Genomic DNA, 19,592 nt, shown 5'->3' on the forward strand with positions numbered 1-19,592 from the left:
CATTGGCTCTATATGACTTATAGGGGCAGATTTGTAATTTATAAAGAGATGTCATGTTTTTTATCATGTTGTTTTGAATTTTTCAGGGTGATATGATCAATGACATTGATGTAAAAGATGAAGAGATGCCTCTGAGCAATGATGACCCATGTGAGAAGGAGGAGATCCCTCCAGAGATCGGCCCAGGTGAGGAATAAACACTAAATCCAGAGTAGAGTCCCAGATCCTCCTTGTTCAGTCACTACAACAATATCTGGGTAGGTGGCACCTGTGTGCGTGCACCAACCCGCCCTGGCTGTGCTGTCATTCGCTATGGCACAAGCTGATCAGTGGGTCGCAGCCAATGATTTATGGCCGGGACCCGCTGATCGGCAGAGCCAATGACAAAAGAGAGCCCTGTGTTAATGGAATAATGGAATCTTCTACTCTTCCTACCAGTCCATTCCCCACAGTTACTACCTCTTGTACCACTAGCCCCTCCCTCCTAGATTGTAAGCTCCCAGGATCAGGGCCCTTCTATCCCTCTTGTATTGAACTGTATTGTTGCTGTATTGTCTCCCGTTATATTGTAAAGCGCTGAGCAAACTGCTGGCGCGATATAAATCCCGTATAGTAATAATAAAATAAAAGTGTTGGTAAACAACACAGGGCTCTCTTCAGACATCAGCAATGTGCCGTTAACACACATTACATACACTAAACATTGTTGGGCACACAGTTAACCCCTTGATTGCCCATAGACGTTAACCCCTTCCCAGCCAGTGTCATTACTACAGTGACAGTGTTTATTATTAGTACTGATCACTGTATTGGTGTCACTGAAGATGTCAGTGGCATTTAGTCAGTTTCCCCCCAGCATTAGTGCCAGATTGCAGTCCCATTATAAGTCACTGATGTCCACCATTACTAGTAAAAAAAAAAAAAAATTCCAGTATATATACCATTGTTTGTAAGCGCTATAACTTTCATGCAAACCAATTAATTTACACATACTGAGATTTTTTTTACTAAAGACACGGAGCAGAATACATTTTGGCGTAAATTTATGACAAAATTAGATTTTTTCAATTTTTTTACTGGACATGTTTAATAGCAAAATGTACAAAATATAGTTTTTTTTCTTAAAATTGTCGGATTTTTTTTTACCAAAGACATGTCGCAGAATACATTTTGACCAAAATTTACGAAGACATTTAGATTAGATTTACAGAATATAAAATAAAAAAAACAGTTTTGATCAAATACCACCAAAAGAAAGCTCTATTTGTGGAAAAAAATGTGGCCTGCATTCACCGCAAATGTGTGGATGAGGGAATCGGTTCAGTTTTTTTTGTTCAGTTCGACGGGCAGAACGAAAAAGAGGAACCGTGGTATGGCCAACTTTAGACTCCTCAAATCATGTCATTGTGTGTTACCAGCCAACAGATGTGACAGTCTCCCCCCACACACACACACTCTCTGGGGTCTCTCATACATCTCAGTACAGGGGGCTTCACTCTCCTCTTTATTCACAGACCCCGGAGACACCAGAGCCAATCAGAGAGACGTTAAACCTGAGGAGGAGGAAGAAGGACATGCGAGGATTAAAGAGGAGGAAATACCTTCAGAGATCAGCACAGGTGAGGAATAAATCAAAATACAAATAAGATTAAAAGTTATTCTTAAAGTGATGCTAAACTATAAATTCTATTAAATAACCCCTTCCAAATCTCAAAATTCCATTTTTTTGGGGGATCCAACTTCCTTTTAGAGGGTAGCTACATTCATCCTTTGTTGCCCCACTGTTTTGTAGGAATGTAGCCATCTTGCTCATTCCCAAGGACTAGGGATGATTGACTGTGGCAGTGTTGGTCAACATAATACAGGTGATGGTCAGAGACTGAGGACATAATACAGGTGATGGTCAGAGACTGTGCACATAATACAGGTGACGGTCAGAGACTGTGCACATAATACAAATGATGGTCAGAGACTGTGTACATAATACCGGTGATGGTCACAGACTGTGCTCATAATACAAATGATGGTAAGAGACTGTGCACATAATACCGGTGATAGTCACAGACTGTGCTCATAATACAAGTGATGGTCAGAGACTGTGCACATAATACAGGTGACGGTCAGAGACTGTGCACATAATACAGGTGACGGTCAGAGACTGAGGACATAATACAGGTGATGGTCAGAGACTGAGGACATAATACAGGTGATGGTCAGAGACTGAGGACATAATACAGGTGATGGTCAGAGACTGAGGACATAATACAGGTGATGGTCAGAGACTGAGGACATAATACAGGTGATGGTCAGAGACTGAGGACATAATACAGGTGACGGTCAGAGACTGCACATAATACAAGTGATGGCCAGAGACTGTGCACATAATACAGGTGGTGGTCAGAGACTATGCACATAATACATGTGATGGTCAGAGACTGTGCACATAATACAGGTGATGGTCAGAGACTGTGTACATAATACAGGTGATGGTCAGAGACTGTGCACATAATACTGGTGATAGTCACAGACTGTGCTCATAATACAAGTGATGGTCAGAGACTGTGCACATAATACAGGCAATGGTCAGAGACTATGCACATAATACATGTGATGGTCAGAGACTGTGCACATAATACAGGTGATGGTCAGAGACTGTGTACATAATACAGGTGATGGTCAGAGACTGTGCACCTAATACCGGTGATAGTCACAGACTGTGCTCATAATACAAGTGATGGTCAGAGACTGTGCACATAATACAAGTGATGGTCAGAGACTGTGCACATAATACAGGCAATGGTCAGAAACTATGCACATAATACAGGTGATAGTCAGAGACTGTGCACATAATACAAGTGATGGTCAGAGACTGTGGACATAATACAGGTGATGGTCAGAGACTGAGGACATAATACAGGTGATGGTCAGAGACTGTGCACATAATACAGGTGATGGTCAGAGACTGTGCACATAATACAGGTGATGGTCAGAGACTGTGCACATAATACAGGTGATGGCCAGAGACTGTTCACATAATACCGGTGATGGCCAGAGACTGTGCACATAATACCGGTGATGGTCAGAGACTGTTCACATAATACAAGTGATGGTCAGAGACTGTGCACATAATACAAGTGATGGTCAGAGACTGTGGACATAATACAGGTGATGGTCAGAGACTGAGGACATAATACAGGTGATGGTCAGAGACTGTGCACATAATACAAGTGATCGTCAGAGACTGTGCACATATTACAGGTGATGGCCAGAGACTGTTCACATAATACCGGTGATGGCCAGAGACTGTGCACATAATACCGGTGATGGCCAGAGACTGTGCACATAATACCGGTGATGGTCAGAGACTGTTCACATAATACAAGTGATGGTCAGAGACTGTGCACATAATACAAGTGATGGTCAGAGACTGTGCACATAATACCGGTGATGGTCAGAGACTGTGCACATAATACCGGTGATGGTCAGAGACTGTGCACATAATGCAGGTGATGGTCAGAGACTGTGCACATAATACAGGTGATGGTCAGAGACTGTGCACATAATACAGGTGATGGTCAGAGACTGTGCACATAAAACAGATGATGGTCAGAGACTGTGCACATAATACAGGTGATGGCCAGAGACTGTACACATAATGCCCGTGATGGCCAGAGACTGTGCACATAATGCCCGTGATGGCCAGAGACTGTGCACATAATACCGGTGATGGTCAGAGACTGTGCACATAATACCGGTGATGGTCAGAGACTGTGCACATAATACTCATCAACACCCTCTCCACCTGTCCTCGCTGGCTCTTCTCCACTTTCTTTTACAAAGAATTTTATTACAGAATAGATAGGAGCAGCGAATCAGTCAAAAACAGATATATTGACCAACAGGAATAAAACATACAAGGTATTCGATGAATATTACAAAATACGTACTGATGGAGAGACATAGAAATAAACAGCATACTTAAGTGCCAAGTACAGAAAGAGGAGAAAAAAAAAAGGGGAGAAAACAATAAGTTGCAAAAATGGAAAACGTTTATAGACCAATAAACTCTAAAAATTGTCACTATATCAACATATAGAAAGCGGAGATGATATGCGATGGAACCTCTCTGAATAAAAATGGGCATTCCACACGCAGGGCTTCCGATGGAGTCCAGCATAAGGATATAGTATTGCTGGTGCGGCACTCAAAGCAATAATCACAATCAGTACACATAGCATGAAAACAGACTAGACAAAAGGAAAGAGAGGAACGAAGAGGAAGGAGATGAAAACGAAAACAAAAAGGGCTCCAGGGGGATCGCAGCAGAAAAAAAAAAGAAAAATAAACTGATATGTAAATTTTATATCGACAAAAGGGACTGGTCGAATCTCGATGATTGGGCTATATCAAGCCAGGGACGCCATGTCTGCAGGAATTTTGTGTGGGTGTCTAACAGTATAGCCGTCAGTTTTTCATTGACCATTATGAAGTTCATCCGGTTTTTGACAGCCTCGAAGCTGAGGAGGGGAGTCTTCCAAGCCCTCGCGATCGTCAGCTTGGTAGCCATAAACAGGTGTGATGCCAGCTGCCGTTCGGGACGAAGTAGGACCACTAATGGTTTAAATAAAAGCGATTCATACGGGTTGCACTTAATGTCTGTGTGAAACATAGTACGGAGAAGGGCATAAACTCTGATCCACAATCTGCAAACCTTAGGACAAGTCCACCAAATATGGACCATAGTACCCATTTGTTGACAGACCCGAAAACAAGTCGGGGAATAAGTAGGGATAAAACAAGCCAGACGAACAGGTGTGTAATACCATCTATAAAGAACCTTATAAGCATTTTCTAGTATGATAACATTCCTAGAGCATTTAGATAACGCTTAAATCATGGTCCGCCAATCCTGTTGATCCAGAGTGCCCCCAAGTTCCGACTGCCAACGCTGATGATAAGAACGGACCGGGGGAGTTCTAGAAGAAGTAATAGAAGAATAGACCAGAGAAATTAAGCCCGGAGCATGGGGTCTATGTCTACATTGATTTTCAAAGGGGAATAACCTGTAGGGTCCCGAGTGCGTCTGTATTAATGTATTGATAAAGTGGTGGATTTGAAGATATCCATAATGTTCCCGCAATGGGATATCATGAGAGGAGCGCAGAGTTTCAAAGGTGAGTATTCAAGTCGGAGATAGCATCGAATGCACATCATGGAAGCCATGTGCTTGCCACCAAGCAAACTGTCCAGGGTTATCACGACCCAGGGGGAATAATGGGTTATGTAGCAAACTTAGTAACGGTAGGTGGGCAGAGATGAGACCAGCGGAATATTTAATAGAATCCCAAAGACGAAGCGTTAGCGTCAGCGTCAGACTAAGGGATGAAGGTCGATGAGTAGAGGGAAGCCACTGCAAAGAAGAGAGTGGTATCGGGTGGGAATCCATCAAGTCTATAGTAGCCCACAAGGGAAAGTGGTGAGATGCATGAAGATGGGCTAAGGGGGCAATATTGGCTGCCAGACTGAAGATTTGGGACAGATAACCCACCCGCGGTCTTACGAGCAAATAAGATTTGTTTACTAATTCTGGGTTGAGAAGAACCCCAAATGAAAGACAGGAGTTTTCACTGATGAATACGCAATATATGTGAGGGAACAGGGACAGGTAAAACTAGAAACACATACAATAATTTGGGAAGATAAGTCATACGGATTGCATTGATTCTACCGAACCACAAAAGCGGATAGTGAGACCAGGAGGACAACAGCTCTGTCAGTTCATTAAAGACGGCGGGGAAATTAGCTCGGTAAAGTCCTTCATAAGTCGGGGTGAGCTTGATTCATAAATATGGCAAGGCCGAGAGCCATTGAAAAGGAAACAAATGTTTCAGATGTTTCAGAGTAGCCAAGAGTGATGGTGAGAGGGTAATTGGCATAGCCTTAGATTTGGCAGGGTTGACATTGAGGCCTGAGAGAGCTGCAAAGGAATCCAAAATCGCAAGAAAATTTGGCAAAGTGACCCCCGGGTTCGTGACCGACAACAATATATCGTCAGCAAACATAGATAACTTATGCTGAGAACCAGCTATGTCTATTCCCTTAATATCAGGATGCATACGAATAGCTTCTGCCAAAGGTTCCAAAGCCAGGGTAAATAGTATGGGAGAAAGTGGGCACTCTTGTCTAGTTCCCCTGCCAATCGGGAACGTTGAGGACTCAAAACCATAATATTTGAGTTTTGCTTGAGGGGCCGTATATAATGAAGAGATCCAACGTAAAAACAAGGGACCAAATCCAAAACGGTGAAGGACTGACATGAGATAAGGCCTGGACAAAGTGTCAAAGGCCTTGTTGATATCTAGAGATAGGAGCATCTTATCAATTTTGCAAACATGAGCCAAATGTTGTAACTGTAAAATGCGACGGATGGCATCTCCGGCTTGTCTGTGGGGGACGTAACCCACCTGGTCCTTTTTTATCAGATGAGATAGGAAAGAATTCAAACGAGTGGCTAAGATCTTGGTGAGGATTTTCATGTCAATGTTAATAAGAGAAATTGGCCTATAGTTTGCCCAAGAGGAATGATCACGCTCCGTTTTCGGGATCACCACATTAGCAGTCAAAGAGTCAGGGGAAAAGTTCGAACCTCCCTTCACTGCATTGAACATAGCGGCAAGGTGAGGGGCAAGCACATCAGCCAATTTCTTGTAATATAAAGCCGTATAACCATCAGGACCTGGGTGTTTGCCCATCTTCAGATCCGCAATGCATTGCAGAACTTCTGATTTTTGGATATCACAGTCCATCAGGTCCTTATGAGCCTGAGTCAAAGTAGGCAAGGACAGATGGGATAAAAAGTCAGAAATAGACTGAGGGTCAGCCCGTGTAGGATCCGTATAAAGTCTGGCAAGTCGATGCCGGAACTTCTCCAATACCGCTACAGGGTTACTTGTAAGAGCATTCTGACGAGTGCTTAGAGAAATCGGTTTGGGGTGATGTGTAAAGGAGCGTAATCTACGTGCTAACATGGAATCTGGTTTATTTGCTTTACTATACCACTTCTGGTGCGTCCAACGCAAAGAACGCTTAGCCTCATCCGTCAAACAGAGATCCAGTTGCAGGCGGGCCTGATCTAGCAATCTACGGTTCGATGGGGTAGGTACCTGCTTAAATTGAGCCGACGCGGAAGCTAGCTTTGATTCCAGCTGACACTGTTTGTGTTGTCTATCTCTCTTCCGCCTCGAAGCTATCTGAATAATATGGCCCCTAAGAACAGCCTTGTAAGCTTCCCACAACGTTACCGAAGAAGAGACAGAACCCGAATTTAGCTGAAAGTATTCTTGGGATTTGCGCTGTAGTTCCGCCTGAATCCCCTTTAGCGAAAGTAGGGAGTCATTCCTAATCCAAGAGATCGACAAACCATCAGAGTGGGGTCATGATCAGACTATGGAACCGTGAGGATTGAGACTGAGCGTATCAAAGGGAGATGTTTGCGCAATACAAAACCATGGTCAATTCTAGAGTGAGAATGATAAGGGTGAGAGTAGTAAGTATAGTCTTTCCCCCGGGGGTTGAATTCACGCCATAGATCTACCAGATCATGGGTACTTAACGTACGGGTAAAGGATTTAGGTGACGCGGAAGAACTAGAATTCTCTGCAGGATATTTATGTAAGGAGGAATTTAATACTAAGTTGGAATCTCCTGCCATCAAAAGGGTACCCCGTTGATGGACAGCCAGGAGGGAACAGATATGTGATAGGGTCCAGGGTTGACATTGGGACTGTAGTAGGTCAGTATTGTGACATCTATACCCTGAATCGTACCCTGTAATAAAAGATACCTGCCACTGGGGTCAGCAATACGCTTCACACAGACAAATGGGGTTTTGCTGTGAAAAGCAAAAAGAACTCCCCTTTGTTTAGTAGCCTGAAATACCTGAGGGTAGCATGCATCAAAATATTTTGGGGCGGAGGTAGTTGAGAAATGAGTTTCCTGCAGACAAGCAATATCGACATGGCGAGCCCGGAGAAACTTAAATATATTTACCTGTTTTTTCAGGGAGTTCATTCCCTGATCATTCAAAGATAACCAGTTCAACGACATGGCGATCGGAAGGAAAAAAGATCAAATCCGCCATGATCCCTGAGAGCCCTAAAAAAAAAAATGTATAAAAACACAAAACACACATGACAAGCTCTTCTCCACTTTCAGCTCCCTACTCTCCCCCCCACCCCCACCCAGTACCTCACTCACTGCCCCCGAGATTGCCAATCACTTCCAAACTAAGATCGACGCAATCCATAAGGACATCGCCAATGCTCAACCTACCTCCCCATCTAGCCTCCCTCCCACCATAACCCCACCAACTCATCCCTCCTCTGACCTCGCAATTGCCCTACCCCCCACCACACCTAACGTCCCGCACACTATAACCTCCCCAACATTCCGCTCCTTCAGCCTTGCTACCACTGAGGAGGTCACTGAGGTCTTCTCAGAAGCCCGCCTCACCACTTGCCCCCTTGACCCTGTCCCCACACAACTCCTCCGGTCACCCTCCTCCTCCATCCTATGCTCACTCACCCACATCTTCAATCTCTCCCTCTCTACTGGCGCATTCCCCTCCCCCCTAAAGCACGCGCACATCACCCCCATACTCAAAAAACCCTCCCTGGACCCCACTGACCTGAACAACCTTAGACCCGTCTCCCTGCTGCCATTTACTTCCAAGCTCCTTGAGCGCTTAGTCTACAATCACCTAAGCGCCCACCTCACTGACAACAACCTCCTCGATCCACTACAGTCTGGCTTCTGTCCTCTACACTCCACCGAAACCACCCTATTTAAAATCACTAATGACCTGCTAACCGCCAAAGCTAATGGCCACTACTCAGTCCTCTTACTCCTCGACCTTTCCGTGGCCTTCGACACAGTCGACCACCCCCTCCTCCTTAATAAACTACACTCCCTTGGCATCAGAGACTTTGCTCTCTCCTGGCTCTCCTCCTATCTATCCCAACGCTCCTTCAGCGTTACCTATAACGCTACCACCTCCCCTTCTCTCCCCCTCTCTGTTGGGGTCCCCCAAGGCTCGGTCCTCGGGCCCCTTCTCTTCTCCATCTACACCTCCTCCCTCGGCAAATTGATACACTCCCACGGCTTCAACTATCACCTCTACGCCGATGACACGCAAATTTACCTCTCCACCCCTCGCCTCACCCCTTCAGTCTCCGCCCGTTTCACCCACCTACTGAATGACATATCAGACTAGATGTCGCTACATTTCCTCAAATTGAACCTTTCCAAAACCGAGCTCCTGATTTTCCCCCCAGCCCGTGCCCCCCCTCCCCCCCCCCACCCTCTCCATCACGACCAACAATGCCACCATCAGTCCCACCCCGCAAGCCAAAGTCCTAGGTGTCACTCTAGACTCAAACCTGTCCTTCCAACCCCATGTCCAATCGTTGGCAAACTCATGCAGGCTCCACCTCCGCAACATCTCCAAAATACGTTCGTTCCTAACCCCAGACACTACTAAACAACTCGTTCACTCCCTTATTATCTCACGTCTGGACTACTGCAACTCCCTTCTCACCGGCCTACCTCATCGCAGACTATCCCCGCTGCAGTCTATCCTGAACTCAGCGGCCAGACTCATTCACCTTACCAACTGCTCCGCTTCTGCCACCCCCCTCTGTCATACCCTCCACTGGCTCCCAATTGCCCAACGCGTTAAATTCCACTAAACCGGAGGACACAGCGGGCACCGGATTGCGGTGCTGCGCGTTCCCAGGGAGCACGCACAAGCGGGGGCGGGGAGGCTGTTTATAAATGGCCATCCGACCCTGCACTGCCACCGTCCGTCCGTTTATATACAACGGGCGGACAGGAGGTGGTTAAGCTGCAAAGGCAACGAACAGGTTTGTTCACATGTCATGGCAAAAATGATATGGTCTGTTCAAGTGAATGAGCGCTGTATCACAACTGCCTGCACTGCATGAGGTTGTGGTGTGGTGGTTTATCATTTAAAGGGTTAAAATGGGCAGTGAGGAGGTGACCTATCCCCTCCTCACCATCTGTCAAACACCTCTGAAAAGCATTCCAAACACAGTTCCCTTTTCAGGGGTGCGGAAATCGTGCAGCAAGTCTAAGCATAGCCTTGGGTGTTTTATACAATAAAGGAAACAAAAACCTTTTTTATGAAAATGTTTTTAATTTCTTGTGGTTTAAAATAAACAAAATACAATATGCCTATATTTTGCTCCCTACAGATGGATCCGGTAACAAAGATACCCTGGAGAGTTGTCCCCAGCCTCTGTATTCCCAGGACTCCACTCAGGAACATCAGGAGATCCCTCAGAAGGATCAGGTAGACGAGATCAGAGTCCTCTCAGGTCTGACAATTAGGACAAGTAGGAACAATCTGCCAATAAATCACACTTCTCTGTCTGGTAATCTGATGTATTTGTTTAGGTATGGCGGTTGCTAGAACGGTATTTGGTATTTGCCTGACTGCATTGTATGTAGCCACATCTGACAGTTGGCGTAGGTGTGGTACACCTGGATTTTTAGTTCCTTTTGGAAATCAAGCATTTCAGTCAAGTTTGGAATTTGTCAGACAAATGTTCTCTGCTCACGGACGCAAACTCCTGCTGTCTTCCAGAACCTGGGTCCTGGCTAAAAGGGAGGCGTCTGTGCTCCAAACCCAGTGAAGAAAGGACAAGATAGATGACGTATCTAACATCAAGGCGTTTAGGTAGTCTACTACTAAGCCTTAGGTGGTGAAACGCGTTACTGTGGGAAGTCTTTTGGCGGGGGCAGAAGCCAAGGTCTATGCTGGAACATCATCAGCATGTGGCTGTCTTGTCTTTTCTTTGGAGAGACTTTGGAATTTATCATTCAATTATTAGCATGTTGATGGGGTTTGGCAATGAAATATGTTGGTGACTGCACACAAATAGGTCTTACAAATCAATAGCATCCTTTGAAGTCTTTTTTTATGTCATTCAGGGTGAAAGCCAGAGTGCCCCAAAAGATGAAGTGAAAGATGACCCAAGAGATCCAAATGCAAAGGGTGATGAGCCAAGTAAAGAGGAGGAGGAAATGCCTCCAGAGAGCACAGGTGAGTAATAAATGTAAATCCAGAAAAGGAGTCCCAGATCCTCCTTGTTTAGTCACTAAAACCATTATCTCTTAAGGCCCTTTTCACACGGATGGACCAATCAGGTCTTTTTGTCAGTTTTTTTATGGCAGACCTGATCGGCCCATCCATTGCTCTCTATGGAGCGGTGGAGATGTGTTTGTTTACACCCGCCGACATCTAATCCAATCCTATCCGTTGAAAACAGATGGAAGAGGGATCCGTTTTCCATCTGTCTGGCAGATCCAATGACAAGTGGTCTGTTTACATCCGGCTGCCCCATAGAGAGCAGCAGGCTGTGTCCATGTCCATTCTGTCATCTGCCTGCTCTGAGGGGATCAACGGACAAATTCCCCGCTGAGCACGTGGATCCGTTTGGCAGACTCTGCCAGTGTGAAAGGGGCCTAAGGCTCCTGCACGCAGTCATAAAGAACGCTGCATTCAGACTGGACACAGTATAGTTTGTATGGATACATATGCACTTACATTTATTCCCTGGGCAGAAAAAAAAATAATATGTGAATATTACTTTATTAATTAATATAGGCTCAAAACGGTCTTGGTTTGATCAAATACTTTGGAGGCCGGTAGAAAAATCTTGGGTCTAATAGACCCCAGTGAAAGGGATTTGTGCTTCCAATGACCACTGGTAGATTTCGGTCTCCCCCATTAGGCTTAAGAGACTGTGTTCTGGAAGAAAGAAATTAGCATGCACACACAGGTTTCCAGAAGACAATCTGAATCTTTATTTATAGGTTGTTCCTCTTATATTGTAACAAAGAAAACCATACAATAGGATTTCGCTGGATACTTGTCAGAACTGTGAACGTGAGCCTTGAAATCAGTTACGAGTAACCAACAGTTATTTTCCCATGGGACAGAAGTATTTGACTTTTAACTATATCATAGCAGAAACAGGTGCTGTTAGTACAAAGAAATAATTGGATACTATCCCTGCCTCTACCAAGGCTAAGCCAAGATAAGAAATAAAAGAATATTGTGAGTACAGTTCTATCATACATACACAGCTTTTACATGCACGTCTTCATATTTTCATTAACTCATTCTGGGCATAATACAAAAGCAATTAATCGATATATAGTACAAGAAACAACATGGAGTGAGGACAGACCAAAAACATACATTTCCCTTCAATCCCCTCTTAAATCATTATTTACATATATGATTTTTATTCCCCCTTAAACAACATAGTTCTTTTTCTGCTTCTTTCTGTATTTGGCTAGATAACTGTGGTACTCCTTAGGTTTTGGGTTCAGTGGGGCAGCTTGTTCTTGGGTCTCTTCTGCATACATAGTCATTTCTATACCTTTGTTCATAAGCTTCTTTATACAGGGAATCACACAGCACACTATCAGGGCTATGAGTATCAGGGTAACTACAATAATCACCCCTATTTGTGCTAGCACCTGCTTCTATCCCTTGAGCCACCCAAAATATTGATCCCATGGGTCAGTGATCACTGAATTCCATTTCAACTCTTCTGACAGATCAGACAGTTTTTTTATAGCCATAGTGACCTTACCATTTGGTTCCATATTGTCTGGGATATAGGTACAGCAAGTACCTGTTCCTTTTACCATTGCACACACACCACCCTTTTCTGCAAGCATCATATCTAAGGCCATACGATTTTGGAAGGTCATGGCGGAGTCAGCCTGCAACTGTTCCGCTATCCCCTTCAATGCGTCCCTGGTGTAGTTGACAAACCTCTGCTGATTGTAGTATATATAATTTATCCAATCAATATTCTTGTTGATGGTGATGATTGGAATGATTGACTCAAAACCCGTTTTGACCTGTTACCTGGCTTTAAACTCATCCGGGACCCCTCTTGGAACCCCTATGGCGTCTATAAAAACATGTGGGTCAAAACTACCCATCGGGGCCTCCTGCTATATCTCCAGGGATCTCAGAGAGAATTTCACTAAAGATATGCAGGGGCATAATAGCTTTGGCCAAAGCACACTCACCAGACCACTCCTTCTTCAATCTAGACCTGATCTTACCATCACCACAAATCCAGTAGATATCACCTAAAGATTGTGTTTGATTATGTAAAAGCCTAGATAAAATGTTGCTGTATGTGTGACAAAAACCTTTTGTAAAATTTCCCAAACTTCTTTTATGCGCTATTCCTTTGTAACAAGTGTAATTTCCGTGTTATCTTTGCAAACCTTTTCCGGGTTTGGGGGTTTTAGTGACTATGGGATACTTTATTTTCCAGGTTTCACAGGAAGCATTTTTGTTATGTATTCCTGTAAAAAGACTTAGGAAACATTCTTCAACATCTTCAGGAAGGTTTAGTGGCACTGTTTCCACATGGGGTCTGGCTGCTCCACAGACATAACAATTAGACTTGTTGTGCTGCAGGGCACTGTACCTCATCCATTCTAACCAAAGATTTACATCTAAAAATCCTGTTCCTGCTGCCACGGTATCTTCGAAAGAAGAATCAGTGATGGCAATCATATCCCTAAAAGTACTGATGTGTGGCTTCAGGGGATTGTAATCATTGTTGTTATACATATCTTGTATCTTAAATTTTTTTCCTTGTGCCCGATATACCCCCTTTCCAGTATAATCCAAATACATATATTCCCGAATCACTAGGGCTGGGATTTTCTATGGTAAACGTATATTTGGCATTGGGCTTGGTAAGAGTTATTCTATTTATGAGGGATTTTCCGTTCTTGTCCTTCTTATGGCCGTGTCAGGTTTGTATCCCAGTCAGTTCCTATGTTCTATCCCACTGCTCCCCAATAATCACAGTTACACAGATATAACCTATTCCTTCCCTCTTGTGCGCCCTTTTCCTGCAACTCTCTTCATCCCCTCTTTCTGTGAGGTCTCTATAAGTGAAGGAAAAAGTAGCAACATGGGTGTTAGAAGAGTCGAACTACAATGTAGTAATCTTCCCCTCTCTGGTAATAGCAACCTGTGGTTTCTGTGCTGGTATATTGGTTTCTCTTTTGGTCCTAGTGTGTATTGGGTGTGCGTTTTCTGAGGTATTATTATCACTGTTGTTATGAACCGTTTGTGTATTTTCTGAGATATTCTGGTTCATCTTGTAGCCACATATGACCTGAACAGCGCCCAGGTCTTTTGGGGAGTATATAGAGTTAGTCACTATCCATATTGGGGTAAACACTAAAAATGTAATCTGTCCCAGCAGAATCCATAGTTTGCCAGAGTCCTTGGCCAATAGAATGTTCATCTTGATTATTTTCAGAGACTTTGTTACCGACTTCACTCACTCTTCGAGGATTTATATCACCTGCTTCACCTCCTTTAATAGGTAGCACCTTGTCTTGGTCCTTTCCTGTGCCTGTGTCTTTGTCTTTAGCCACTTTAACTCTTTTCACCCGGCTGGCATGGATCCAGGCTTGCTGACCTTCTACTAGGACAGCGGTCCTAGTCACTGCGATCACTCTGGTCTCTGGTTCAAATGGATACCCGGATCTTCTGTTCTGGGCTAGCTGCTTGACCACTACGATATCACCAACCTGGAAAGGATGTGTAGGGACCTGTGAAGAAAAAGAGAGAGGTGCGAGCAACATTTCTTTCAACCATATCCAAAGTTTCAATCAATTTACGGACGTGCTCTTCCTTAAACTGCTCTAGATCTCCTGATTCTAACAATAGTGGTGTTCTAGTCCATGGAATGGGGAATGGTCTTCCTATTAGAGTTTCAAAAGGTGAATATCCTGTGGTTTTACTAGATGTCATTCTAATCTCTGCAAGGATAACGAGGAGCATCTTTGTTCAATTTGCAAAAGTGTTCCTAGTTGCTTTCCTTAGTTTGTCTTTTATGGTCCTGTTCATTCTTTTTACTATCCCTGAACTTTGTGGGTGATAGGGAATGTGAAATTTCCATTCTATTCTAAGGGCTTTTATCAGGGCCTGACATACTTTAAATGCAAAAGCTGGGCTATTGTCTGAGCTGATTTATAACAAACACCCCCATCTAGATAATTTCTTGTGTGAGGATATGGACAACTGTCTGGGCATCTTCCTTCGTAGTCTTGAAAATTTCTACCCACCTAGAAAACACATCTAAAATCACCCAAAAATATTCTTGCTTCTTTCCTATCTTTGGCATGTGTGTAAAATCAATTTGAAAATGTGTAAAAGGAAAAATAGTAAATGCTCAGCTTAGGTTTAGGCTTATTTGGTATGTTTGGATGATTACGGATACAAACAATATATCTGGATACAAAAGCCTTCACTAATTTGGGCAGACCTACAATATAAAAATCTTGTAATAAAACTTCACAGGTGTTTTGCCAGTTTCTGTGTCCTACCCCGTGGTATTGTTCTATGAATAGGGGAGCACTGGCTGCAGGGATGCATGGCTTCTCCTCTTTGAGAAAGAGACCTTTCTCATCTTTTATTAAATCTTCTCCCATTTAATCCTAACAGAGCATTAAGAATGGGAGCAGGGCCTGAGGTGGCTGACGCACATTTGATGGTGAGATTAGGATTGGACAAAAGAATGACCTCATAACCGCTCAGCCTCAGAGAGGACCTGTGCTGAGTGTGTATATTTTTTAGCAAAATAGCTACATTATATGTAGTGTGCAATATCGTAGGGTGTCCTAAGGTGAATGACATAGACATCTCCACAGCCATAACGCAAGATGCTAACGCTTTGAGACACACAGGCATGCCTTGGACCTGAACTGGTACCACTTTTGAGAAAAAAACTACAGGTGAAGTCTGCCTCCATGCTCTTGAGCGAGTACACCAGCCATGGTCTTACAATTGTCCCTTACATACACATCAAACATTTTTACATAGTCAGGGAGGCCAAGGCCAGGGGCGGTTACCATTGCATTTTTCAAATACACATAAGCATCCACCATGTCATCTGACCATTTAACAATTTCTGACATTTCCTGGGTTGTGGCTTGTCTCAACAAGTTATCATAATAGGAACAGTCAGGTATTCACTGGCAGCAGTAACCAATGACTCCTAGAAAGGAGAGCATATCTTTCTTGGTTTGTGGGGGGGGGGCAAGATTTCAGGAGAGCCACAGCTCTCTTTGGACTGACTTTCCTTTCCCTCTTTGTAAGCACAAAATCCAGATATTCAACACTTGTTTTACACCATTGCAATTTTTTCTTTGACACCTTGTGTCCACCTTCAAAAAAGACATTTTAACAAACTCTCTCCATCCCTCAGGCCGGCCCCCTTAGTGGGACTGCAGAGGTAGATGTTATCTGTGTACTGCAGCAGGACTGATCCATGGACCGGTGTCCACCCCCTCAGAGTGGCCTGGAGGACAATTGAGTAGACTACAGAAAAATCCACAAAAAAACCCTGAGATATTTCACACCAGGTCATCTGGCGGTTGTGGAAACAGAAACCAAAAATGGGCTGTGTCTCTGCGTCAACAGGGACGCTAAAAAATGCATTAGCTAAGTTAATTACTGAAAAATATTCAGCATCAGACGATATGGCTGTAAAAAGAGATGGCATATCAGACACCACCGGATGGTATCAACCAGTGAGTCAATACTCAGTCTAATGTCTTCCCGTGTGAAATTCCTGTTTTTACATGCCTTTTTTAAATATACCAGTGTAACACTGGGCTTGGGACAATGTTTTGTAATACGGTCAATGTCTTCTACTTCTAAACATTTAATTATCAATGTGTCCCCTACTGTGAGAAATGGATATTACTTGGTCTGTGTCGCTACCTTGTGTCTGGTTCTACCTGCCGGTCCGGGGCTAGGGACTTTTATCATATCCATATGAAAAGTGTCATTATCTCCTGTTCTCGGGAACGGACTTGAACTTCCCATTGCTTCAGTCCACCCTGCTAGATTGTCTATCCACGGATTCATTAGGTAATAATCAGTCCCAGAAACCCAGACTATGAAGTCTTTACATGACTCCCCCTGTTCCGGACAAGGTGTATTTTTACTCTTATTTTGTTCTATTTTATATATTCAGAAAAAAATGTATAGATTCAAAAAAAGAAAAAAGGAAAGTGAAATTGATTTACAGTGCTTGACTGCCAACTGAGTTTCCCTCAAATGCGTCTTCCTAAAACATAAATCTAGTCACTTGTATACCTTCTCGGGTCGAGTGATCTGTGACCAATTATCACTCTTATCACAAAAAATATAGAAAAACAGAGAAAGAATATACAACTCTTCCTACTCTGTATCCTGAAAAGAACACTCTATATAATAATATCCTTTGTCTCTAACCTGTCTTTTAACTTCTTCCACTGTAAGTCCCTCTTGAAATTCTACTGGACAATGTAAATTTAGCCTTTCTATCTGTATGTTAGGAATGCCTTGATCAAAAAAGAATCTTCTGCCTAATTTATATTTATATCCTTTTTCTACTTTACTCACAAGGTAACCTCCAGGAATACAATGACTAAAAATAGTCCGCATACACATCCAGGACAAATCATTTACAAAACATTTAATTCCTAACTACCGGTCCATACACTTACCACCTGGACATCGGTGTCACACAACAAATTATCTTATACTTTACGCGACAGAAAGATAAGCAACAGAATTTTGGCAGCCCAAACCTACCAGTGTCAATATTTTCTTATTTCCTGGACATCCAATGTCCTTTTAATACTTTCCAAAAGTATATATCTGCCGGCAATATCAATATTTCCTGGACATCCAATGTCCTTTTAAGTACTTTCCAAAAGTACATACATATATATATGTCTATTTTCTGGACATCCAATGTCCCTCAAAGTACTTACCAAAAGTACATATAGACTTATGCCGGCCAGCAATCTTTTACACTATACCCTTTCATTAAAACATACTTCCAAAGTATGTGGGCATCGGAACTCAGCCAGAGCCTAGTCACGGTAAATTTCAGAAAATATAAATCAGATACGTACCAGATAGGATGACTCTCCGATCCCGGGACGAGCCCCCAAACTGAAAGGGATTTGTGCTTCCAATGACCACTGGCAGGTTCCGGTCCCCCATTAGGCCTAAGAGACCGTGTTCTGGAAGGAAGAAATTAGCATGCACACACAGGTTTCCAGAAGACAATCTGAATCTTTATTCGTAGGTTCTTCCTCTTATATTGTAACAAAGAAAACCATACAATAGTATTTCGCTGGATACTTGTCAAGGCTGTGAATGTGAGATTTCTCAGGCCTTGAAATCAGTTACGAGTAACCAACAGTTATTTTCCCATGGGACAGAAGTATTTGACTTTTAACTATATCATAGCAAAAACAGGTGCTGTTAGTACAAAGAAATAATTGGATACTATCCCTGCCTCTACCAAGGCTAAGCTAAGATAAGAAATAAAAGAATATTTTGAGTACAGTTCTATAATACATACACAGCTTTTACATGCACGTCTTCATATTTTCATTAACTCATTCTGGGCATAATACAAAAGCAATTAATCAAAATGGAGTACAAGAAACAACATGGAGTGAGGACAGACCAAAAACATACATTTCCCTTCACCCAGATCTCTCCATAAAGAGGGCCTGTCATGGCCCATTTTCATCCTTTGTGATAGAAGCGAACTTGATTAAAAAAAAAAGGGACAGTGTAAAAAAAAAGCTTTCAATAAAATAAATAATAAAATAACATTTTACATGCCTCGTTTTCCGATGCTCACGCGCAAATGCGAACGCATAAGCAAGTCCTGTATGATGATCACACCACACATGTGAGGTATTGTCAAGAACGTCAGAGCGAGAGCAATAATTTTAACACCACCTCCTGTGTTCCTCTAAACTGGTAACCTGTAAAGGCTTTTTTTTTGTGATTATTTTATTTTACCAAAAGTTGCATGATACTGTATATGTAGAAATATGATAGCAAATGGCATACAAATAGCTGAATTTAGAAATGAGTAGACTGCAAGGGCTACATATTGAAGAGGAATAAAAAAGAAGTGATAGTCAGAACTAAGGGCAGATGAAAAAAAACAGTAAGTTACTGTGGATGTCAATAAGTTGCCCCACTGAGGAGCTCCTGAAGAATAAAGTATGAGATGCAACTTGGTATAGAATATATGGATAAAAATATCAGGATCACTGGAGGGATCCCGAGGGACAAGAAGTAGTGGACATTGCTGATTTTTACATGTATGTAAGAAGTGTCAGAAGTATCGAAATAGATATAATGACAAAAAAATACTTTTTTTCTCCAATAAAAATGTATTAAAGGTTTTACACTTAGCAGAAAACATTTAGCAGATGGCAATAACCTGTAATGTCATAAACCAGTATACAGTGTACTTAATTTGGCAATGAGTTTGCTCACCATGTTACACATATAATAAAAACATAAAAAGAAAACATAATGCATAATGAGTTATACACAGTTCACCTAGGGAATTGTTCACCCGACTCCTTTGATTTCTCATCCATAACTGGAAATCTGGCCAGTGCAGCAAAAATTGACCAAAATCTGGGCC

General features: G+C 42.9%; 1 protein-coding gene across 2 annotated transcripts in view; it reads left to right on the forward strand.

Annotated features, from left to right (window-relative positions):
• The window catches only part of LOC149466134 (uncharacterized), a 40,419-nt gene that overhangs the window by 5,124 nt on the left and 15,703 nt on the right, over positions 1 to 19,592 (forward strand). For both annotated transcript variants that reach the window (XM_089672753.1, XM_089672754.1), the window contains 4 exons: positions 87 to 186; positions 1,515 to 1,619; positions 10,272 to 10,369; positions 11,011 to 11,122. In XM_089672753.1, the coding sequence (XP_089528879.1) occupies positions 87 to 186; positions 1,515 to 1,619; positions 10,272 to 10,369; positions 11,011 to 11,122 (415 nt within the window). The remainder of the gene's footprint in view (positions 1 to 86; positions 187 to 1,514; positions 1,620 to 10,271; positions 10,370 to 11,010; positions 11,123 to 19,592) is intronic.

This window comes from Staurois parvus, unplaced genomic scaffold, assembly GCF_062004578.1.
Source record: "Staurois parvus isolate SC_StPar_1 unplaced genomic scaffold, SC_StPar_1.0 ptg000132l, whole genome shotgun sequence".
NCBI lineage: Eukaryota > Metazoa > Chordata > Amphibia > Anura > Ranidae > Staurois > Staurois parvus.